The sequence below is a fragment of the Leptosomus discolor genome, chromosome 20 (assembly GCF_034619465.1).
Source record: "Leptosomus discolor isolate bLepDis1 chromosome 20, bLepDis1.hap2, whole genome shotgun sequence".
NCBI classification, from domain to species: Eukaryota; Metazoa; Chordata; class Aves; order Leptosomiformes; family Leptosomidae; genus Leptosomus; species Leptosomus discolor.
This window is the reverse complement of record NC_141410.1, coordinates 7,317,252-7,343,543: the sequence shown is the minus strand read 5'-3', so window position 1 is coordinate 7,343,543 and position 26,292 is coordinate 7,317,252. Positions and strand designations below refer to the sequence as shown.

The window sequence follows — 26,292 nt, the reverse complement described above, 5'->3', positions numbered from 1 at the left end:
CACTATTACCTCACAACAGCCTTTCTGTTCTGCTTAACCCTTCTCTATCGGTCTGTCCAGTTTTTGGGTTGGCAGCATCTCGTTCGACCAACCACAAACCCTGTATCCTGCAGGCTTAGGAAAATTCAAAGAAACAAAAAGCCACGGACTCAAGATGCAAGCTCCTTTCTGATTACAAATACGTTCAATCACCCAACCAGCTGACACAGCTAAGGCAGACATCTTGCAGAAACAGGGATCTGAGACATGACACAACTCTGGAAAAGAAACCCCGTGACACATGACAGACAGATCACAAACACTATTTTCTCAGCTAAAAATCACTTCACAATGCTGTATCTAGCCACATACATTATAAGCACAGGGTATATTTTGAGTGTCTCGTGTATCATTCTAAGTAATTCCAGCTCTCATATTTTCCCCCCTCTTTAAACTCATCACAGTAACACCGCTAAGATGTATTGTTTATTTCTGGTCCATCTTTGCAGGTACTGTTTGTAGGGTAACTGAACAATTTCTCCGTTTATGTTTCTATTGCTCAGGCCTCGCTTGTGACACCATAGCCTGGGATTCAGCCCCCTCCTAAACGCGTGTGAGAACAACTAGGATTCCCCAGGTCTGTACACTGCTGTAATTAGCTGCTACCAAGCTAGCAGGACAAAAAGTGGCATCTTCAGGTGGGAATAAAACAAAAGCAGCAAAATTAAGAGAAATACAGATGTTTTCATGCAAATGGTACTAATGATAAAACAAGGGAGAAAATACAGAAAATGATGCACTAAAAATGGAACCACTTACTGGAATTTTTCTATTAGCGATGTTTTTCACAACAGTACCACCTTCTCTTTAAAATGTTTCATGAATCTTTCATATCCAAACACACGCAAGAGGCCCGACAAACACTTGACATTCAACTCAGGCATGTACGAATTTTTACATCACATATTTTACACCCTGTAAAAAACATCATCCACAGCTCAATGTCCGCAAATGACCAAGCTGTAAGCAGCAGGCGACCACTACACATACATGTCTCCAAAGCAGGGAAGGGACTCTGAGTAGGTAAGTTATGCAGTGCTTCACTTCCAACTCACTGGTTCAAATTCAGTCTGAATTCAGCATTAGTGATCTAAGAGCTGAGCAGCTGGCAGCACTCCCAAAAAGCAAATATGCACCTTGGGGGATCAGAATATCTGTAGGAGTCAAGGAGTCTGAATCCACTCCTGCCCTTCTGTATACAAGACACAAAACAGAGAAATCCAATGAGTAACTCATCCGGACTTGGAGTAAACCCTAATCGCTCTGAGCTGCTTTGGTCTCCTGAATTGGCCTCTCTTCAGAGTGATGGAGAGCAACACTGCAAAACCTCAGATTTCTGTGAAATGGGTAAACTGTAGTCTGAAGCTGAAGATAGAGAAATGCTAAAGCATTAAAAGGAGCAGGAGATGAGGGAGCAGAAGCAAAGAAACACACTTCGCCAATTCCACGCTCTTCAGAAAAGCCTGTCTTTACAAAAGGAAGCACACAAATGCCCACATTCAAACATACAAATAACCCAATAATCCTGCTAATCGACTGTCCGAAGCCCTTATTAAGTTAAACGCCAAAAGCAGGCCATGTTAAGAACTACTATCCCTCCCAGTTCCCTTACCTCCCCCTCCTCCTGGCCATCCTTTCCTCTGCAGAAACTCTATAAACCTTGAAACTATTGATCTTCCCTGTCAACACAGAACAGGCACTGCAACTGCACACAGCCAGCTAACCGCATCTCTTCGCCCAACACCCCTGTTCGAGTCCTTCTCCCTTTCAGCAGCTTTAATTACCACCTGAAAATATTCATAAAAAGCACCAGCTAAGAAGCCCACTGAAGGAGGAGGAGGCAATAACGAATTATGTTCGACATTAGTTAAGCCAGCACCGGGGTGTCTGCTGCAAGGCTACTGTGAAAGTGTTTCTATCAACTCAGCCATCCTGTCTGGAAAATTATAAACCCTGGAGGGATGTTTGCTGTTTAAGTTTCAACCATTCGCAAAGCAGCTTTCTGACTAAGGCAACTGACACAGAAAAAGGCTGCTGTTACAAAAATAATGTAACATTTTAAGTCATTCTCGAGGATTTCTATTTCACAGGGACCCATACAACAATTTCCAGTTGGCCTGGTATGAAAATATGCATTATACAAGGTTTGAAACATTTTGAAGCACACACAATGTGAAATAAAAAGCAACATCAACCTGTGAAAAGAAATAAACAAACCACAGTCATTTTTCCATGTCAACTGGAGACAGCTTAGTAGATCTCACTTGTTCGTTAAATACAGAATAATTTCACAAAAAGAGAACATACCTTTACACTAAGCATTTCTCCTGTGGTTGGTACCACTGGTTAAACACATTACCATCGTGCTCTACACACAAAGGAAGTTTTCAAGATGTTGTCACAGTCTGACCATATCTGTCCATGCACATCATCAATCAACCCTTTTCCCCTTGCCCCATTACCATAAAAGGCTTTTTATTTTTTTAATAGAATGCCAAGCTTTTGGAGTACTGCTTATTTCACCAGGCAATACTTTTTCTTAAAGGCATTTTTATCTTCAATAGCAACACAAGTATTTGAAACAAGGTAGAACTGCTTAAAAGAAAAGGATGGGAGAAACACGGCATAAGACTCCCATGGAACACGCGAGAGGAAAAAAACCAACCCACAACCGCCATGTAACCCTGAAATAACTGGCTCCATACTTTCAACATTAAAATCAGCCCCTTTCAAGATAAAAGGAACTAGGGTGTCCATCGTGCATTAGCGTACAACCTCCAAAAGCCTGATGGTAACTGCGCACGTGAAAACTAACCTTCAGGAACAGTCCTGCTTTCTCAAGGCTGTTAGACCCTCCGTGTCTGAAAACTCTGCTTGAACGCAAGCCTGTAGTTCATTAGATCTGAATTTGGAATGATGGGGGGTTGTGGGTGTTTTGTCTGTTGTAGTTTGGGTTTGTTTTGCGGTGGTTTTTTTTCTTGTTTTGTTTTAAAAGCAATGCTACATTCTCCTATCATTCTTGTTCCTTCCAATCACCTTTCATAGCTTCTGTCTCCCAAGGAAAGTGAACCAAAGCAAGCCAGGGGCATACCAATAACATCATGGATCAGATCAAACATAAATAAAAGTTTAACGAGTCCAGATAAAATTAAAAGTTAAAAACCATTGTGTTAAGTTTCTGAACCGATGATAATTCTCCATACAGGAAGAGAAGAGTTCAAACAACAGTCAACTGGAAGAAAATAATTAACCATGAATTGTAGTAAAGAAGGCAACAGGTCAGCAGAGCACACTGTGTCACTGGCATGGCATGGCAAAGCTAAGTAGGCTAACCATCAAACTTACTACTTTCTTACTAAATTGTCTCCTGGTTCTTTCCCAAGAGGAACGATCCAGCTAGCAGGACTTAAACCGTGGAAGGGATAACAAACCAGGTTGCTTCCTGCATTAGAATACTCTCCAGGTGCTGCAGTTACATGGATGTGTGTGTATTTTAATTTACTGTGAAGGAAAACGTTTCACACATCAAAGAACTACGTCCAACAATGCAGGAAAACACCCATTTCTTTTTAGCCTTAGACAGAGGTACTAACTCCAGAAAAAGAGCAGTTATTTACTGTACAGATATACAGATTTCTAAGAACATTTGAATTTTGAAATAGATTAAATATGCGGGACAAGGTGAAAGCATTACAAGACACAGCCATTTACCTGTGTCCTTTTTGGTATCTACGTTAGAAGAGTGCCTGTTCTATATTCAGCGTTCTGGCAATTAAAAACAACAAAACTCTAACAAACCCACAACTAACACACAGGATTTCCTTACAGTCAATCACAGCTGACAATCACCTTGAGCACAGCAACACCCAATAATGAGAGCTCAACTCAGCATAAATTCCCACAGCACCCTTGAAAATTCAGATTTAAAAAAAATGTATTAAAAACGGAAAGAAGCATAGAAGCGAATATCACACCTAACACTGAATTCAAATAGTAAGTTCTGGTAGTGGTTGTGTGTATTTACTGTGGTTATTTTTTTTAATATTTAAAACCAAGCAGGCCGCCTTAGCTGGCATTTCCCCACTCAGAAGAAAGCTGTTGCTAACCCAAACAGCTCACACTCCTTCCTCCCTTCGGAAAAGACCCGAGAGACAAAGCAGCAAGACAGGTTTTCTATTACTCATGTTTCCCTAATCCATCAAACACATGCTACTGCGAAGTGGTCTCATAATTGAAACCATTCTAATTGTCAAACAGATGAACAAAGCTTTTTCTGTGGTTCACTAGCTATTTTTTACTGTGGTTTGGTTACTCACCAGCCTTAGAAAAATTTGCCACAACATGACCCCAGACACCCAGGAGGGCCCAGAGCAGGTGTAGAGCCTGCAGCCTCCCCGCACCAAGGCTTGCGGAGCTCCCAGCATTCAGAAGGAGCCAGAATTTCACAGAATTCCCCAGAAATGCTTCAAAGCCAACGGAGGAAGCCTCCCACAAAAGGGCTTTTAACCTACTGAAGGATTTAATTAGCGGGCGCCCATTGTTTCTGTTCAGAAAAGATGCAGGTACCCGCAACTTATTTTTTCAGCGTCTGCATCTCAGAGGGCGTCTATCCCATGGCTAACAGATCCCCCGGGGAGCAAGAAAGCAGAGCTGCCAGGAACCCAGCAGCCTCCAAGCAAGCAACGTCAACATTAATTATTACAGAGACAAGGCAAAATAATACAGAGGCAACAAAGCTTTGGCAGCATCTAACTTACTTTCCTGCTGCTCTTCAAAAACACTTCTAATGAAATAAAATGGAAACCCCCACTCTATACAGCAGATGAAGGTGACCTTGGGATGTGGGGGGGGAAAGAGGAATAAAAGCAGATGGATGATCTTAGGAAACCGCCTGGTACCCAACAGACCAGCTGCCCCCCCCCTCCCAGCCTTGTCCTTCCACCTGGTAACAACCATTCCGAAACGGACAGGTCTAATTAAGTGTCAGAGCAAACCGTATTTATCAACGTCTATCCACTAGGTTTCCACTAGCTCTGTTTCCCCCCTGCACTGCTCAATCTGCAAAGACTTCCACTACAGACATTAACCCAATTAAAGAAACCAGCTCTTCTTATTAGCCTTCCTTTTGCCGATAAAGTATCGCAACTACAATGCAGCTCCAACAGCTGGAGGCTGATTAACGGGGTGTTGGGGAAGTAAGTTACACCACGGACTCTTTTCAGCACTGAAGAGGAGATGATACATTCCTGGAGAGAGACTGAAGCAAGAGTATCTGAAAAATCAGTAGCCCAAAGAACTTCTTATTTCTAAAATAAGAAGGTCCCTGTTAAGTCTGCAGTTTTTTGTTGTTTTGTTTTAGGTTTTTTTCCTCATTTTGACGTGACCTTTATGGAACGACAAACCAAGACTGCACAGTGCACGAGAACGGCTGTTTATCTACAGCCTGCACGATTCCATCCACATTTTCAGCTCCGAGATGACAACTGAAGCAATCAAATGCAACGTGAAACTCAGTTTTTAAGATTTCCCATACCTTTTCTACAGAAGTTCACTTGAAAAGGTCAAAGCAGAACTTCAGTAATTCAAAACCACCCAAAAACTTAACACTGGTTTGGCACAGAGATAAACATGTAAGACTAGCTATTCAGTGGTGATTCACATAAATTTGTTACATACTACTTAATTGCTGAGGCAATTAAAACTTCTGCAGTCGCAATTTCTAAATGCATGCATGGTTTTTTAGAGTCACGACTCCATTGGTGTAAACACGGGGTAAGGACTATAAAAAGAGGGAGAAAATGGTAGGGCAGTTTTCACTTAAACACTTAACAATCCCATTAACCAGTCTTCAGCAGCACTATTCATATGCTCCATGGAAAAAACCTCAGATGATAAGAGTGGGGCAAGTGGGGTCATTTGTAACAACCACAAACAGCAGCTTACAACCTCCACTTGTTTCTCTACAGTAGCCACACACCTATTAAATAAAAATTTCTACAAGTTATGCATTATTTCCAAATCTTGGACAGCTATGGGTTAAAACTCTCTGGTTGTTCGAACCTAACAAGACTTTAGCTTCCTCCTTTTCATTAGCTGAAAAGCATTTGAGTAATTTTGGAAAGGGTGACAAGTTTAAGAAACACAGATTTCTCCGAAACAAACATTACTCACCTTAAAAGAATATAAGTAAGGGAAAGATAGGGAGGAGAGCTTTATGCCCACAGAGAGCAGATGAATTCTTTTTAGAAGCTCTTATGCTCAAACAAAAGAACGTTCTTCTAAAGCCAGACAACAACAACAAAAAAAATCTATCACATCAAATGCCACAGAATAAGAACACGAGCTGGAATTGTTAAATCAATACAACCTTAACACAGCACTGAAGGCCTTTGTCCATGTCACTTCATCATAACAAGGTGAAAGTCCATTTATACAACCCACAGAGTTATTCTGCATGGTAGATCTGATTTAACAGCGGGAATTAGGATAGATGTATTTTTCCATACGCTCTTTAACCATCCAGAGCGTGCAAGGTTTACGGCACGTATTTTTAAACACATTCGAACCTGCAAGGTATGAAATTCTGCAGAACAAAATCAGGGTCCAAACCAAAAACTACCTGATTTGTAAATGATGTTCTTCCAGTATCTAAGCCATTATACAATGCAACTGTATTACTCTAATACAGTTAAAGGAAACCTACGCAGAAAGTCTAGTCTGTGCGACATCAAGCCTGCAGAGGAGTCAGCCAAGCTCTAGCGAAGCACACCACCCAAACACAAAGAACACTGCCCAGGCAAAAAAACCCCTTCCTACACAAACTACACAATCTCTGATGAGGTCATGAGGCTTGCATGACACCACCTCTCCTACACAGACACACAACTAATGGGTCTTTGGGGCTCTTAGAAATAAGTGAGCATTTAGAATGGCAAAATCCCTCTTTCTCTTATCTTGTGCTGCTAAATAGAAAAGATAAATCCAAGTAATGCAGTTTTCATTGCACATTTGTCTAAATTCACTTTAAACCCTAAAGGCCTGAAAGAAATTTCAGGAAAGGGAAAGTAACAAGAGGTAGGGCTGCAGGAACAAGGAAAGGAGAGAGAAAAGGTTGTTTTTATCATTTAATGGTGTTTCTTTTGTGGTTTTTTTTTCCATTGGGTTTTGCGGTGGTTTTTGGTTTGGTTTATTTTTTTTCTTTTGTCTGCTGGGGAGGTGGCATGATTTATTTCTCCAGCTCCCTCTCACTGCCATTCAGGTAATGAAAGACTTGAGATTTGGCAAAGAACCCCTCCTTAGCCATTAAAAAAGAAAAGAATCATAATTAAGCTTACCGGAAACAAAGCTAATCAAACTTGAACAAATAACAAAGGGCAACAGAAACACGTTCACTGTATCACATCTTCCTGGCTGGCCATGAGCCCAGAGTTTTCATTACAGTTTTTTTCTTCCCCCCCATTTCACAATAGCACTAACACGCCCTGGCCCAGGACGCTTGGCTTTACAAACCGTGTTTGTAGGAGGTCAGCTTTCCATGAGGCCAAACACCCAGCATGTGGAAAGTGTTAAGACTTTCATGTAGTAGAGGAGGTTCTTAAAAGTACTACCGTTCAACTCAAAAATCCTGGAGCTTCACAGATCATTAGAGGTTTCTGAACCACAGAGAAGGGCAGAGTTAGCAAAATAAATCCAGAGTTCCTGTGGGATGTCCTAGTGCCTTACCCCACCAGAGGCACTAGGCACAAAGCAGGCTCAGAATTAAACAGGGAGGACTTCTCAAATTGCATGAGGAAAGCGCTGGTTTATAACCTGGAATGTACTCTCCTTTTCTTTAAAGGTTAGGGTCTAGAGGCATTGTACAAAATAATTCAGTTTGTGTCAGGGGCATTGGGAGGAAGGGAAAAGGGAGCACAGAAAATACGTTTGGGGGAGGGGAAGGAGAGGAATCAACTCAACAGTTCCACCCAACAAGAACAATCTATTCCACCATGGCAATTAAAAAAAAAAAAAAGTACTTATCAGCACCTTTTTAATGCCTGATTTCTTACTGCTGTACAGGAGTTTGGAAGCATAAAAAGTAACAATACTCCCTGCCAATTTTCTCTGTACCGGACGACCAGAGCCAATAAGGATTTCCCAACCATATTACCGTCAGCGTTTTTGATTTTGTCGTTAATCTCAGAACACTTTGCCTATTTCTTAAGACTCCCAAGTTCTTAAATACAGCGATTACTTAGGAAACCATCTCTTTCATTTACAACTCCCCAAAAGAGAAAGTTTCTAAGTTCACGTTTACAAAGAAAAGGGGAACTGAAAAATTTGATCTTGAAAGAGCTAAATCGGAAGGAAACACACCCGTCAACACTCTGATTTTTAAAAAATAAGGGGTGTAAAAAGCAAAAGGTTTTCTGTGGAGCCTGCTCTGACTACTCAATGTTTGATGTGATGCTACCTGTATCTTCTTAACTAAACTAAAAGCAAGAAGTGAAGCAGTGTGTTGAATTTCTCCACTGCAGAAGGTGTGATGCTGCAGCATGAGATGTAGTTCTACCTGCGAGCACGCCAGAGGCACAGTCAGCAGAGGGAGGCCCTTTCACTCCAAGCAGAATCCACGAACAGCACAAATGGTGGACCCCAGCCTTGCAAGACACTTATTACTCACAAGCAGGAATGGGAAACCAAAAGCCCAAGCATTTCACATGGTTCTCAGCTTCATTATCTTTGTTTTCCACATTCCAGAAGATATTAAAGTGCCTGAGAACGCATTCTACCTCTCGGCAGGGAAAGGAATCCCCCACTATCAATCCACTATCATACACACGTATACAGGGCTATGGTTCAGATTTGCAGCCTTCCTCCTACCAACCGAACACCTGGCAGAACAGGCCTCTTCCCTTATGTGCTCCTGTGATAAAAGCAGTAGAAGTTCACCCAAAAGAACACATCATCACCTTTAAGTAACCATTAGCATTTTTATGTCCTGAGAATTTGAATTCTATCATACCCCCAAGCATTTTTCTTTCAGATAGAAAACAGAAAGGGAAAACAAAGCACAAGCAAACATCGCAGATTTCAGCTTGTGATGTAAAATGTTTCTTGAAAGATAAGGCTTACAGAGACTGTTATACCCACAACAGCCTTAGTTTCCCCTATGGCAGACCCCCTTTAAACAAAAGCCACTATTCTTAACTCCCCATTCTCAGTTTATTCCACAATCTGTGTAATTCCTGGGAGTTCTCCTTGGCAAGAAAAACCACCACCACAACAACAAAACACTAATCAAGCACTGCTTCTTTTTTACAGCTGGTTTGAAACAAAAATGACAAAATGAGTGCATCTGTCTACTGAAGTTGTTATTGTCTTGTTCTCACAGTACAGTTATAGCAGCATATTACAGAATATTTAGGACTGAATAATGTATTTGGGGGCTGATTCTATGCCAGAAGAACACTGTAGATAGCACCCTTACGGTGCCATCTGGGGCAGGAAGCAACGATTAAGGTCAATGATCTGTTGTATTAAGAAGAAACTTAATTTCATGCTCAGGGTGGCAGGCAAGACACATTAGAATATGGCTTACTCTCTGCCAACAGGCGTTTTTTTTTTTCCCCCTGGTGCATAATCTTTCACCCCCAAATGACTTGCCCTACTGAACCCCACACAACCCGGACAACAATTTTACGTCGGTTTGTGCTGAGAAACTGAAAACTGCTTTGCACTACACCAAGCACTGCAGATCACCCTGACTCTCCTGTAAGATGACTCTCTCAACAGGTCAAAGCTGTTTATGTTTATTTACTTCTTGAACTTGAAAATTCAAAGGAAATTGCTGCGGTACCTCTGGAAATTGCGATCTCTCTCGCTCGCACACTGTAAGCACGCACGTGAAATGGCACCACTTGGGACAACACCTAGGTACCACCCTCAGTTGTGTCAGCTACAATCTAGCTGCCCCTGCTCTGTTTTTTTTCCCCTTGATGGTACGTTTGTAACGAATCTTCATTATCCTAGACTAGGAGAAGAAAGCAGCGTGGGCGCTGAGGAGGAGAAAACCGGGTAGCAGGACAGAATGTTTGTTTGTCAAACGTAAGCAAGCCACCAGTCTGGCCAACGCTGCCTGTGAACAGTCTGCGCTGGCCTCCAGTGGATAACTAAGGATAACATCTGGCCCAAATACACACATAAAATAAATAATTTAAAAAAATTATGTATAGGCCATAAATATCAAGTTAAACACAGCAGTTCCATTAGCTGCAAAAACTGCTGGAGTTCCGCTGCAGTTTGTTTTTCAGTACCTCAGACTTGAGCAATGGCCATAAAACTCACCATTTGCCAAGCAAACCACTTGTCTCCACATCTCCCTCCCTTTCTAAAAACCCTTTTTCAAAGGAATTCCTTTGTCTGCTCCATACAGTCATTTTTAAGTTAGCGTTCCCACTGCACAGACAAGAAAGAGGGACTAACCAGCGCCAGGCAGACACCACCTGAAGCATATATTCAGCACCAGTATGTTGCTCTTCCAAAGAGACTTGCACTGGGTGGTCCCCTTTGGTCCCATCCTGTCCCCCCAAACAGCCAGCATCACCTCACAGTGCCATGTTCATGCAGAACAGGAGTCTTTCACCCACCATTAAAAAAAGCCATTGATTCATGTACACCTTTTATAGATTAAACGAAGTACTTGTAGGATGACATTTGTGCAACACCACTTTTACATCAATGCCACTATTCTAAAGGACATCAAGGCTTATCTTCTCGCTTTCCCACAGAAGTTTTCGGTTTCCCTGAGCAAGTCACTAGAGGTTTGCTTCCGACTCGGCTCCTAACCTGTAAAAATTTCAATTCCATACCCAACCGTGCTGTACAGCAGGTATACAATTAAAGATCATGAGATCCTCAGATACCCGTTGTGGGTCTGTGAGTTTGTACCACAAACTGGATTATGTGAAGAATATTTCTCCATTAAGCCATTTCAAAAATCAGACATCAGGCAGGATTCTACAGATTAATTTCTTCAAGGAGTTACCTAAATTTTACAACATCAGAACTGTTCTAGGACAGGATGACCCACAAACATCACTGTTGCTTATATGGTGTTTATATTTTTGACTTTCTGAAAGTCATCTTCAAATTTTAAAGCGTATCTTCAGTCGCTAACTGGATGGGAGACAAACCAACACAAAGGGTTTGGTGCACGGCATCCGTGGAAAAGAATCTTGCCAGGGTAGGAAGCTCAACCATGAAAATGAACTGCACAAATTCCCAAACAGATACCTAGTTTATGTACCTGAGATGCACAGGACCTTCAAATTGATGTCTGAGCCTTTGATACAATCTGACAACTGCTACAAAAGAAGAAAAGCGAGTATCTATTCTCATAGGGAAAGAAAAATACAGAATAAAAAGCATACAGCTGTTGATGAACAAAAACATTTTAACCAGTCACACATAGCCTTCAGCACAGATGCAAAAAAAGAGAATTCACAATAAGAAAATAAACAAACCAAAATGCGTTATGATGGTGCTATAAACAGAAGGTAAGGAAAATGCAGTGTAACAGAACTGTGAGGAGTCAGGGAAGCATTGTGTCCTCTCAGTTCTTGAGGAAGACTCAGACAATATTGTGTCCATTTCCCAAATAATCTTGGCTTAGATCTTCAACCACATATCTTTCACTACAAAGCAGAAATCATCCATTTTGGCTCTCTGACAGAACTCGAAGCAATTGCCTAATGGCTTTCTTTTGCTTCCAACAGTATTTTCCCCCTACCTACCTCTAAACCTTCAGAGAAAAATAAACAATGAGTTTCAATCTTATAATGCAAAATAATAATAATAAAAAACCCCACCAGAGTGCAGAGTTGATTTACTACCGATGCTAAATGCAATTCTAGAGTCCAGCTGGCACAGTGAAAACACCTTCTGGTTTTATGCTCTTCACCTAGGAAGGTTTCTTAGTAAGACACTCAAATAAGCAGCCCAGTTTTTGAGCTGATGACACTGTAAATTACCTTTAGAACACAGAAGTAAAAAATACAATAGAAAATGAATTCCCCTATTCTCTTAAGAGAAAGCTTAAGAGATTCAAAACAAACAAAACCAAAGCACGTTAGGTACTTTCTTTCCTTGCTTTTACTTGCTTCAGCTGAAATCCAGACACACACGTACGCGAAAGGGTATTTTGGTCTTTGGAAGATGAACCACAGTCATTAATCAGATGACCACACACCAGTGGCACCGGGCCCTGAAAGTGAACAGTCAATGTAAAAAGGCAGTTCACAGAGCAAGGATTTAAAAGCTCAGCAATATACACCCTCAGGATATGTTCAGTCCAAGGAAGAAACACGGGAAACTGAAACAGGAGGCACACTTATGGTACACAAACCACGGAGCTGGAACCGCGTCCCAAGCCTGTCCAATGAAGTGTATATAGCCAGCAGCTCTACCTACCTGTGAGACCTGAAATCAGTTTGAGATGAAGAGGATGTGGTGTATGCTGGAGTTAAACCTTTGTGTCTCTTCAGAGACCTTTCCAACCCTTCTGTTCCATTATCCAATAGAACAATGACACTGGCAATAGGTTTAACAGTTAAAACTTTTAAAAACAAGCCAAATCACAGGGCACACGTATACTGAATATCTCTTACAGGTGATCTGGTCTTTGTAAACAGCTTTCAGCTCAGTGCCACTCAAATTTAGGAATATCTCCATCTGAGCTCAGCTCCTATGAGCTCAGCATTTCATTACATTCCTTGGCTTACTTATTCTGCTCCTGGTGAGAAGCATGAACGGAATTACTGTATGCTGCCTCAGTAGGCTGCTTTACCTTAAAGCCAAACATATCAATTTAGTGTTCTCCCTCAATCAGCTAAGACTGGCCACACTAAAAAAATAATAAATAAATAAATAAAAGACAAGACAACATGTTCCCTGCAGAAGAGTTTGCTATGCAAATGACTCAATGGTTTCACTTACACAGGAAAAGCAACTAACTGATGTCTCTGCCCATTTTTCAAATGGACTGAAGCCCAGTAGGATATCTGCTATGACTAAAGAAAAAAGTCTCAGGCTATCATTTTTAAAATGTGAAGCCTGTAGTCCCTGTTTTAACGAGAACAAAACCCTCCAACTGTAATATCCATGCAATGGAAGCACTAGCAGCAGTGAGCAGAGATGAAATGAAAAGAAGCAGTGGCTGTTTATTTTGGCAGTCGCTTCAAACTCTAATGGAAAATTTCAGCTCTGACTGCATCTAAGCTAGAACAAGTTATTAAGGAAAAAGGTTCAGCTTTCAAACAGAAAAGGCTTACATAGCTTGTCCCCTTCTGAACGTTTCTGCAGCAAATAAAAGTCAGGGAACAATATGCCGTGACTACGCAATGTTTTAATATCCTACCATTAGAGGAATATACCATCAAATAAAATGTATTTCCTTGGGGAAAGGAGAACAGTGATAATGCCCGTGCCACAGACACAAGTGGCACAAGTCAGTTATACCACTAAATGCAAATATTAAAAAGCCAATGTAGGGCTAACTAATCACATTATACTAATGGACCAAAATATATTCATCTAATTATCCCCCCTCTTTTGATCAGAGGAAAACTGATATTTGAACAACTGTGCCGAGGGAGAATCTTTACCTTTCACATGCTCATGAGAATTCTGCACAAATATTACGAAGGCTGTTTGTTGACATGAACAGTATACAGTTCGTCCTCAGAGAGGACAAACACCTTGCCAGCCTGCACATATGGTAACTGCAGTGACCTTTCAGCCACTACACATTTGCACTACATTTAAGAGCTACTCAGGAAGCCAATATTGCATATTATGTAACACAAGATTAAGCATTAATGAGGCAAGAATAAAATTGTTTATCTAAACTCCAATCTAAAATTAAACAGAAGTTTATGCTGAAAGCTCACACTGCACTCATTTTGTCTCCTAACATTAACAGAGCACAGCTTATTTAGCCTCTGAGGTAAGTCCCAACAGCATTTGACTGGGAGAGAAAGATTTTACTATCAGAAGAGAGACTGTTTTTCCTAAAGAAGAAAGCGATGCATCTTTAGTTCTTACGTGCATAAACACAGCACATTGCAGGTATTCCGACCTAAGGAAAACAGTTGATATTTGTCTTCTGTTTACGCTGTGTTTTAAAGCTAAACACAGAAGCATCCACCCAGAGGCAAGACCTTTCGATCGCACTCCGTCATCTCTTGCTAAGCAGCCAAACCAAAAAAATCACACACCCAAAAGATACCTACGTGCTCAATAGGGAAATTCAAAACAAAATTAGACCAAAGTCTGCGTGCCTCCACAAAGATTCACTGTCCTCTTTTTAGACTTCTCACTAAGCAAGGAGCTCTACAAGGCTCACTAAGGAGCTTCAGTCTCCCAGAAAAGAGACAATCAGACCATGGTGACGATCACTGTACCATAAACATTCCCTGAAGAATGCAGGAGTCGTCATTCGAGAGCCTCAAAACATCCAGACAGGCGTCATCCCCAGTTTTAAGAATAGGTAGAAGGGGTCAAAATTACTTGGGCCTACTCCCATCAAAGACACTGTTTCCCAAAGCTCAATTTAACTGCAGCACGCGCCATGGCTATTTCATGATATAACATGGTATTATTCTTAAACCTGTGTAAGGCTGCCAGAGGTACAGTCACGTACATCCCCCCCTCCCTTTCTAGTGGCTGATGAACCAGCATAAGGTATTTTTGAGTTCTGCTGGGGAGACAGCACATCTGACATAAAGCAGGCTGCAGGAACTCCAGCAGACGAAAACAAATCCGCTTCTTCTGGGACCCTGGCCTTAAATTGTTCAGGCAAACTGAACCCGCGCCGTCCCTGAAGCTTACAGCCGCCTTCCTGAGCGACCAGCACAAGGGCAGGCTGAGTGGAACAGGACCCAGCTCTAAATCTGAGCAAGGTGACACCATGACTTGGCGTCCTCCTCCTCCTCCTGCCTGACTGGACATCATTGCTCTGCACAAGCTCACGTTCACTCCATGTTTCTATCTACCTTTTGCATGTCACAAACACAGAGTTAAGCTATTTACAAGAACACACCAAGTCAATCCCGACCCTGTAGGCATTTCAGTACGTTTATCTCAGGCCTATCACAATGTTGCTGCTTCTAAAACGCTCAAATTCAAGTAGCTCAGTGTAATCACATAAAGAATTCAGAGGAGAATTTTAAATACTTTGAAAATCCCATATTAACACGAAGTTTTAGCAAATTATCCCAAAGGCAGAGGGGGGGATAAAATATCACATTTAAAGCTGAATCAGACACTTAAGAAAACTTGTTGCCAGCTCTGTACCTTGCATTCTCACAACACATGAATTCAAATGAACATTATTAATGAAAACTGTTCATGTCACACAGATGCCTCCGAAATTTCTTTCTCATCTTACCATGCAGAAGAATCAAAAGTGCTGCTAAGCTGAACCAAATGAGAGCAGGACACTTCCCCAACTGTGCCATTCAACTACAGCTATAACTAAGAGGAAACTGTTGAGGAGAAGGGAAAGGAAGGACAACACATGGGAACAAAGGAGAAGATATATTTAAGGCCCAGTTCAGCGGAAACCCAAGGAAGTTTCAGAAGTTTTATTTAAGCTCATCTACATGGAGGCACTTTTTCTGCACAGCATCAGAAGGTTAACACTGACTGAGCCAGCCTTAAAACATGGCTTTCCTTGACCCATTTCAGGATCCCACTTCAGCAGAGGGCACGCTCAGAGAAGCGCTGATTTTAGTTCCTGTGCCTCTGGCCTACAAAAGCTTGAAGAGAAGGCAAAAGCTATCTGCACTGATGCCTACCAGGAACGCCTTTTGGACATACTTTGACATAAACCTGAAATTTGAAATAAACTGAAGAGTGAAGACCTAAACAAACATGCAGCTTTGATGTGCAGGTAAGTATTTTCCTGCTGGTTATTCATTTAGAAGCAACATTTTTAAAAAACGTTGAAAAAGTACGTTAAACTAGTTTAAACACACATTGGCAAATACAGGGTTTTCTCAGAAGATATTGTACGTTAACTATGGAGGGGAAAAAAAAGCGAAGGCACAGCTCAAATAGGACATTCCTTAACATGCTTGTGAAAACTTAGTACAGTATGGCCTAATTCTCATCTCTCACCACGGCCACTTTACACCTTCCAGTATGACAAAAGCAATACAATGTCAGATTCACCTCTATATTCTGACTGCCTGTGCAGCAGCCTCAGCTCGGTTTAACATAAAATAGGCCTAGTCTCTACGATAATGTTGGATTTCTGTTCTATCACTTATCTCCTGCTATTGCAATGTTCCAACTGCAGGGCTTAAGCGATATTAGGAAGAGTTCTCCCCCAGCGAAAGCAGCGCCAGCGCCTAGAGAAGGCATGCATCAATACAAGAAGCATGATAATAAGGAGCTCTAACTCTAAGTGGGTTTTGCAGAGAGGCAAAACCCCTGGCTCCCCTCCCCGCAGGCTTCAGTGACTAGGTAAGGTAAACTCTAATAAATTAGAAACGTGCAGGATGTATTGACCTACAGCCTGTTTGCATTCAGGGCAAGGCACTTCAAGAATGCCCCTGACTCACTTTCAAGCAGCTTTTGCAGAACTTGGGAGTTGCCGCGGTGCTTTTGCATTCACGTATTAATTTTCAGAGCTCCTCCTCGTGTTTATATGGTGGCTAAACAGTAAAATAAAGCCTTTTTCCTAGCGCTTCTGCCACTGCTAGAGGGTTACCTCACACTGCAACAGAAAAATGGCAGGCAAAGCATCTGAAATTATTTTGAAGATGAAAAAATACAGACAAATTAATTCCACAGCCTTGTAATTTACATTATTCATTATTTCACTTTGAGTAAAAGGGATATGGGATAGTCAAACGTTATTTACTGCGTGCAGCCTTTATTCTGCATGTCTTACTACGGCAAAACGGCTGCAAATTTTGTCTGAAAAACACTGGGAATCAAAAGAAAGTAGAAGTGAGACCTGGGGGCAAAAATAGGAAACCGAGATTAAACAACTCGTAGGCCAAAGGTTATTTGTAGATCAGTCACCACTAGGGGCTAGAAAAGCCTGCTCAAAACCAGCAACGCTGCTGGCCCAGTTGCTCAAATAACTCTTCTCTTTACTAAAAATTTAGATCTAACGAAACAAAAACATAACACTTGAAAAATGACAGCAAAGATAAAGTTTCACACCACTTGTGAACTCGCAAAACTTTCACAAAAAGCCTTAGGCCTGATAACCAAGTTCAACAGTAGAAGTCAGGCAGTACAAACAGGGTCAGACACCTGCCCCCAACTCTCAGTTCTTTAGTTTTGCTTTTTCCTGCAAACTGTTTTTCTCTCTCACCAGGAGACATTTCATATTTAAAAGTATATTTCGTAGTTGCGGTGATTCAAACTCTAGAAGAATACTGTTGCCTCTCAGTAACTTTACCATCAGCAGAATTCAACTCTACAGTAAATAACAATTTGTTCTAAATACACTGCTAAGAGATGGTCCAAAGAAAAGAGGAAACGACTGCCTAAGCTGCTGGATTTGTTAGACGTTGCTAAGAAGCCTACTATTTCAGCAGTCCTTCTAAGCTGTCATCTTTCCAGCACTGGGCCTTCATGCCTCAAAATCCAACAGAATACTGAAGCAAAGTCTACCTACGCTTGATGGGTAATTAAGTTTTCCCATCTTTCTCAACAGAATCAGCGAGCATGTACACCAACTGAGGCACTCCGGGAACCATTTCATCCTCCCCTTTCCATTTGACCTACGGGGTGTTACTATTTACCAACAGAAGACTGTGATTATCACAGCATCGTCTCACAAGAACATCTCAGAAGAGAATGAAACACCCTACACCAAGTGACAGATTTAAAAATATTTTTACTGTAATGCTCTTCCCCACTGAATATCCAAATTCCATGCACACAAGTCTAAACCAGTTATGCTTTAAATTAATATTTTCCAGATCACTACCACATTGCTAGAAAACGGTCCAACTCAATTTTCACTGAGTTATCTCCCTTTAAATTCAGAACAAACATGAAAACCGCTTTCCAAAACCACCCTCCCAGCAGTTAAATGACACCTGCAGAACAGAAACCGAAGCTTCTAGAGAAGCTTGGCAATTAGGACTAATGGAAAAGTAACTAGATTCCCAGGGCTTCCCAAACCCTCCTTCCTTTGAAGAAGTCAACCACTCCTCCCCGTCCATCTTCCTTCCAAGCACTTGCCAGGATTTTCGGTAGGATGACAGTTATGTAAGCTTTATGAAGTTCAGGGGAGTAATAAGCCACAGATCAATTCAGAAACCGAAGTTACACACTTGCTGCCCACATGTCTCAGGAACACGAAGAGTTAAACACAACAACCGAATTCTGCAGGTCACAGGAGCAGGCACATACCTCAGTCTTCCAGATTCAATTAGATTTTGTTTTCTTTTAGGCTTTCTTTAATTACCCAATGCCATTTGAGCCCAACTGGGTGACATAAATGTATTATCCCATCATAATGTCAGAATTTAAAATTAGATTTGGTCTCCATAAATACACTTCATCCAATCTTAGTGACTCCGTCCAGCAACGATGACTATTTTATATAACGTATTTCATACCCTAAGACCAAAAAACTGCACTAAAAATTACAGCTACCTTGTCTGGCTGCAGATTTCTCTTCCATTTATCTGAAGAGAATTCAGTTCAGGGTGAAAAGGAAATAGTTTTGTAAGATCAAACACTGAAGCAGCAAGAGGAAAAAAAGCAAATTACATAAAGTCCAAATGTACTTACGGTCTCCTTATTCGGAAGCAACTCCTTACGGATCCTGAAGAAGTTCTTTCCGTACTGCCTCAACCCCTTAATAAAACGTTTCTGTGATAAAAGATAACAAAAATAGTATGTCAGCAGAAAAAAAAAAAAAAAGGAAGGAAAAAAAAAACAAACCCAAAAAAATCTTGTTCATCAGCACAACAGCCAAGCAAGGTTCTTAGCTTAAGGTCTGTTAAGAAAACGGATACCTACACAGCAACTGAAAACAGCCAGGGGGAAAAAGGCTTGAAAAGAGACAGAAAAATTCAAACCACATTCCTTTCCACGTCAAACTTCCAACATTTGAAGCTTAAAAAAAAGTCAGTACCACAGTCAGTTCTTTCCCAAAACGACCCAAGTGTTCTGCTGCACGGCTCCAAGTCTGTTTTCCAACTACGCGGCGGCGGCGGCAGCAGCAGGCGCAGGAAAATACGCAACGCTGATTTCCAGGGGAGAAAAGTGACTCTCCCGAGGTGGTGCCGCAGGGGTTAAGGAGTCCTTGCAGCCGCCAGCTCTCCGGATTCCCCCTTCCCGGTTTTCGGAGGGGCACCAGCGAACGCCTCCCCCAGCGAGCCCTCCGCCAGCCGAGCCGCCGCTGCCGCTCCCCCCCCCCACCACCACCCCGGCGGCTCGCAGCGGTCGGCGGTCGCTCGCCACGCCGAGACACTTCCCCCTCCCGCCCCGCAGCCGCCCGCCGGGGCCTGGGGGGGGGCCGCTCACGGCGGGGCCCGGCGCAGGTGGGGCCGCCCCGCGGAGGTGGCGGGGGGCCGGGGGGCCGCGGCGCGGGCAGGCGGGCGAGGGGAGCCGCGGCGCGCCGAGCGGAGGAGCCGAGCGGAGCCGCCGAGCGGAGGAGCCGAGGGCCGGGCGGGAGGCGGCGGCCGCGGCCGCCCAGCATGTGATCGCGGCGGGGCTGGGCGGCGCGGCACCCGCGGGGCGCGCCGCAAAAGGCGGCCTGGATCGCCGGCAGCCCCCCCCCCCCCCCCCCCCGCCTCGCCCAGCCCCAGCGCCCTCGTCCCCGGGAAAGCCCCGCGAAATCAACTGCCGGATTAACGCCCGCCGGGCCCCGGGGGGCTCTGCAACGGGGCGGCGTCGCTCTCCCCGGCCAGTTGCTGTAGCTCATCTGCCGCACCCCTCAGCTGCCCTTCTACCCTCTCCGGTCCTCCCTTCAGCTGCCCCTTGCACTCATGTTTCCCCTCTGCAATACCCCCCCACCCTCCCCCCCAATAACTCTTCAGCCTCCAGCTATAAGCATCGCTCACTCCCTCCTCCTCCTCCCTTGCCGGAGTCAGCACCTTCCCCCTTCATGGGGTACACGGAGCCCACCGTGCTGTCCTGCTGGCCGGCTCAGCCTGCAGCTCTGGGACCACTCTCGCCTGTCAACATTTCACCACCATGACCCAGTAGCAGGAGATCAAGAACAACCCAAGAGTGCCTCTGGTTGGAAGGGCCAGTCCTGAGGACTTCTTCCCTTTCCTACGATAACCATACAAGCACAAACACTAGCAAATGCCAAATTCTACCTGCAGAAAAAGAAAACGAGGGATGTTGAGTATATGGGCCCTAACGTTCTGGGGAAGGGAGATGAGAATTTATAGCTCCCTAGAAAGGAACATAGCTCAAGGTGGCTTAATGCATTTTGGACATCTGCTTGAAGGAGGGGGGCAGCTGATTAGAGGCTTCCATATTGTGTAGTGGATAAGGAATCCCAGAAAAGGTAATTTAATACTAAAATAATGTTCTGTACACCTCATAAGCTCCCACCCCAATGCTGACTATGTGAGCAGTCTCTTGGGAACTTCATGCATATTATTTTGCAGATATGCTCCCACAGGGATCTATCCTTACCTAACCCTGACCCTAAAAACCAGCAAGACTGCTAGGGCTCGCCAGGAACATGCCTGGGGGCACAGAGACAAGAATTAACTACCAGTTGTATATGCTTTGAGATTACAGTCCCTTCCAGAACACAATCTGCTCTTACCCACCTGCTCCTTTTAAACCGGTGGACAGAGCAGAGGGGCTTGGGTTCCTGAACAAGGAACATTTTCCTATAGCAAGGTACCAGCCCCCCAGTCCCCCGGGGAAAAGTCACACATGTCTGCAGAGCAAGGTACCAAGGCTGCCTACAGTGGGTACCTGGTCACTAACCCACACGCATACCTCTCACTTTTTACCACGTGAATGACAAGGAATTTTCATTACACTGAGGGAGAGGCCAATCACTCCCCCACCACCACATGCAGACCTCTTCTGTCTTGGGCTTCTGGGCAAGAGAAGATGGCAGCAGCCACAAGGCAAACAAACGAGCCCTCACACCACTCCCAACAGCCCAAAGAGCAATACAATTCCTGTCTGCAGCTTCTCACAAAGAATGAAAATCAAATAAATCAAGAACCATTTGAAAACAGGCAATCCAAAAGGAACTCTGATTCTAAATGATGCAGCTCAGTTCCTGGCTTTGACATTGCTGCCTCGTGGACTGTATCAGAGGTACGATGCTTTTGCAGCATCAGTTAAAGCACAGATAGGAAAATGCAACATAAAAAGCTGTAGGAGAGTAAGAAACCAGAGCTGGAACACTCCAGCCACGGGTGAAAAAAGCACAGAGAAATACAAGAGAGCAATCTGGTCCACTGCATAAGATGAAAAGCCCCGATTCCTTATTCCTTGTTTTGCAAAAGACTGACTATGGTGCATCTGAATTCTCCAGGGACCATTTTATTTATTTTTTTAAGATTGCTTTTAACCAAACTATTTTACATTTGTTTTTGTGTTGGTCTGGCATTCTGAAGTTTTGGCCAATTATGCTGTCACCTTTATTGGTGTCATCATACAGAATTATGACTAAGGCCATTGAGGCAGTACAAGATATGCAACCATAAAATAGCTGCATGCCTCTACTGAAAGATAAAGCCGCTGCTTAATACACAAAGAACAACAAAGCACACAAAAATTGGTTTCCAAAACTTACGACAGAAATTCTAAAGCTTAACAAAATAATTAAGGGGTTTTTTAAAACATTTTCTTTTTCAGATTTTCCTTCCTGTTGCAGTCTGCCATTAATTCAGGCAGCATGGCCAGTGTTCCCTTAGCCTGCAGCAAGAACAGCTACTTCTGGTCTCCAAATCAAGTGCAATAGAGACCGCTAAATGTTTTTATATTTAAAGGAACAAAACAGTTGCACACCAGATCAAAAGTGACCTGTTGCTCTCCAGCGTCTCATAAAACAGACTGCGTAACACAGTTTAAATTTTCTCTCCTCTGCACAAATGACACGCAACAAATTTTACGTCTGCATTTTAATGGTGCAGGAGATGTTGCACTGCTCACAGAAGGCATCTGAAAATGACAGCTGGCGAATTAAAACTGCCCTACAACACAGGGCTGGTAGAACCTATGGATGCACAAGAAAAGTTCTGATGAAAAGTGGAAGTGGCTCTACAGCACAACGGTTTAAAAATCCAAGTTCCGTACTTTTAAACACGATAAACATTTCCATTTTACCACTTACATTATTTACAACAGACTTCTGTCAGCATTGTTGTTTGTACTGTCCACTGAAGGCAAACTAACACAATTAAAAAAAAATGCTATGGATAATGATTGCTGTGAAGCGACATTAGGGAATCCCACGGCTTGCTAGGTCAGTCAGTGATGACAGACAATGCAGTTATGTTTCACGAAGTGGTTACCATGGCTATTGACCAGCCACAACACAAGATCTCCTAATACTATTTTATAATTCGAGCTTCCCCAATGAAATGTATTAGACCTGCAGGATCCTGCTACAACGTGTAAACAGGGAGCTATAAATAACCAAGGAAGAACAAGGAACAAGCATGTTAATGTTTGCATATGTGTTACTTGCAGGTCCTATATTTTATCCCAAGAAACAAATATCATGACAAGATACACAAAGCCATTATGTTCTGCCTAACAGAGCTCAGGCGGCGTGTTTATCAATGTGATGATAATGCCATTGCAAAGCTGTAGTTAAGGTTATGCGTCAGGGTTTCTATTATCAAGAGATTATAGCTTGGCAGGAAAAATTTGCTGCTGCACGCTGAAATCCAGCACCCCAGGTTTTCACTGGGAGCTGAGGTTCCCAGTTCCGTTTTCTTCTTTACTGCAGAATTCTAAAATAAAGCTGTTGCTAAAAGACTGCAAGAATAACATCTAGTACAAAATAACCTGTTTAATCGACTTAAGAATTTCAAACTGAAACCTCATGCGCTTCAGAAAGGCAGGACGACTGATAAAACTAGATTCATAACTGCTACTAAAATGCCTCTTCTGAGGTGATGCTTCTATCACGTTTAGAACAAATGTACTTTCCCTAAGAAAATCCGTTTCATTCCCTTCCCGTGACTTCCACCTGGTTAATTAGTGAAGAGCCTGTTGTAATGCAATGTATTTACAAACACACAAACACAAAGCCTTTTCTGTTCCTTCTTAATCCAGGAAATAAGGACTTTCCCCGCCCCTCAATCTTTCTAAAAAAAAAAAAAAAAACAACTCCTCTTTAGACCATGTCCAAGAACAGCAAGTTCTTCTCTCAACCTCTTAATTATGAGCATATAAAAATGGAAGATTTTCCTATCATGAAAGCAACAGGTACAGTGCATGTTTTGAAAGGCCCATGGTTTCCCAGGCAGATGCCAATTGCAGTTTGCACCATCTTCCATATTTAATATGCCCTTGTAAGTTTTATAGTAAGTACGGCAGGAAATTTTACAGGGTTTTAATAGTTAACAGCAAATAAACACTACATGCATAAAGCTTCTTTATTTCTTAAATTTCACAAGATGAAAAATTATGGCAGTTGTTCTGAAAAGAAAATGAGATCTGGTTATATCTGCAAAACTTCTGTTAAATGTGCAGCACACTTATAGATTGGCCCAAACAATTTTTTTTTAGCAAGCAGATGTTGGATATGCACACTAGCTGAATTTCAGTGCACAGAGTATGCCTTATTAAAAGCTTGGCTGAGTTTTAATATTATATTTCGCTTATGTACATACAGTGCAAATAAAGGCAATTGCTGATAATGTTACATGACATACACTGTCCTCTAGAAGCAGAAGTACCCTGATATTTTCCTGAAGAAGAGACAATTTAACCTGAAGATATCAGGTATCTCTTACAAAAATGTAATTTGTGTTAGTAAAAAATTTTTTTTTCACCAAACTATACCTGGCTGTAGCAGAAAATGATGCTAGTATTTACTATATCTTTACCTCAGAGGAATTCTGTGTGCTCAGTAACAGACAGCACTAAGTACTGCTCAGCAAGTAATTCCATCAAGGGCAAAAAGAGGTACTTTAAGTTAAAGAAAACGCAGCTGTCACACACATCCAAGCTATTCTCAGCATCCACCTAACCACTGCAGACGCACAGCATGCCTACTTAACTCTTTCCACAAGCTGCTTTGTCCCCTGAATGCCCAGAAAAAGTCCACCTGCCCTAAGACACTGCACCAGCTAGGACTGCGGCCAGAGGAGGGAGGGTCTCGGGGATGGGAAGCTGCAGTCAGACTGACAGGCCCTTGCTGTGCCCCATCCACCTCCAGCCTTAGCTGGCAGCCCTTCTCTCACTCCTGCCTTCTCAAACAGCCCAGGCTGGGGACTGGCAGCTTGGTTAAAGCTGGGGGGAAAAAACCCACTTTCTGGCAGTGAGCCCAGGGAAGCTGCCTGATGGAGAAGCAGGGGGAGAGAGAGACAGATGTTCTGTCTGGTCAGAGAGAGAAGAGGAGAGTCAAAGACTTCCACAACATAATTTTTAGATGCACAAATTGGCAGCTAAAGAGGAGAGAAAGCTACGAAAGAAAAGAGGGGAAAAGGCCCTTTTCTAGGGGTACAGGAGAGGGCAGAAGGGAGAAGGTTCCACACAAGTTTCTTGGACTAAGGACAGGCATCCTCAGAGCAACTTGCCACGAACAAGGGTTGGTCAAGGTAACAGGTTACAACAGCAGCATGTAGAATGAGGAACAAGCATGATGACTGAACCAAACTCACCTGAAACTTTTGTAAAAAAAACCAAAAAACCAAACCACCAGTCCACTGGGAAAGAGGAGCTATGAAGAAAAATCTACATTCAGGCCTCCGCTACGTTCCTTTAACACGCCCTGCTGCTGGGAGAACAGGATATGCTTCAACCTCACCTGAACTTCACTTTGTTTCCTGTCACTACCGTAACTCGGCTTAATGTTTTTCAAATTTAATTTTGAAGTAGCAAGGGATTTTACCTCAGCATTAGGTACTTGTGCTGTTATGGGTTACATCAGTTCACAGCGAGCTCGCAAAAATCACCTACCCGGCAAACTTCTGCAATGGAAAGGCACCACGAGCCTTCCCTAAACATCTCTGCGCGCTGTTGTTCCAAAGACCTTGGCTTTGTATCAGAGATGCGTGCAGATCTCGAGCACGCAGGCAGAAGCAGCAGATCTTTGCAGAAATATCTACGTTCCCACTGTTCCCTCCGTGTTATCTGCCTTTAGCCTAAAACATCTCAGATGCTCTTCGGTTGACTGCTCTGTCCCATCTCTAACCACAGCACTTCTTCGTCTGCTCCTGCAAGAAGTAAGGCTGCCACTAGCTGGCAATTTAGTCTCCAGAAGAGGCTGCACTGAAGCACAGGTCATGATTTGAAGGACCTTATTCTCTTCTCTTGACCCAACCATGCAGAGGTATGAGAAATTGTTCAGTCTGGCAACTACTTGAAGGTGTCTGCAACCACTAATGCCAACTCTCTGTTGCAAGAGACCTTCTTCAAGGGGAACGTCTGGGCTTTGATGACCGCTGACACTATACACACGAGCTCTTTTATGATCTGTTTGGCTTGCAGAAAGTTGTGGAATAACAGCAAGTAAAGACCCCACACTGCACCACCTAGCTATGACAGGGAAGCATGAACAGCCATAAAGGCCAGCCAACCCCTGCAATGCCAGCTCTTGCTGCTTAATTACAGACCACAAATTTTTAAGTGACCAATTTTGAGACAAGTTTGGGGTTTTGTTTGTTTTTTTAACAGTCCTTTTTCACAGCTGTAAACAGGAAAATGTTTCTTAAATTGTGCCACAAATGTGTTTCCAGACTTCCAGTCCAAGAGGAGGCACACATGCAGGTGATAATTTTGTCCAGCAAGACTGCAAGAGAATAATCACATACATGTATTTGAGTGTGCATATACATACTTTTTTTTTAGCTGAAAGCATCCCTTACCTCCAACATACACTTACTTGATTTGCTTCTTCAATCAGCAGATTGTGACCTTACTTCAAAATAGACACTAAAGACAAACGCAGCTTGCTTTTAAAAGATACTGGTCTGCTTATTTTTCTTGTCAATTTTTTTAAATGAAGCAATACTTTTGTGTCAAGACAGAAGTATCGTCTAACCTTTGTGGTATTTTGAAAATCAAGTTCTTTTTCACCAA

At 42.7% G+C, this 26,292-nt stretch overlaps 1 protein-coding gene across 1 annotated transcript in view; it reads right to left on the bottom strand.

The window, feature by feature from the left end:
* Nucleotides 1-26,292, bottom strand: part of RERE (arginine-glutamic acid dipeptide repeats) — a 173,986-nt gene that overhangs the window by 32,848 nt on the left and 114,846 nt on the right. Inside the window, exon 10 of the mRNA XM_086476019.1 lies at nucleotides 18,841-18,921. Within this exon, the coding sequence (XP_086332145.1) occupies nucleotides 18,841-18,921 (81 nt within the window). The remainder of the gene's footprint in view (nucleotides 1-18,840; nucleotides 18,922-26,292) is intronic.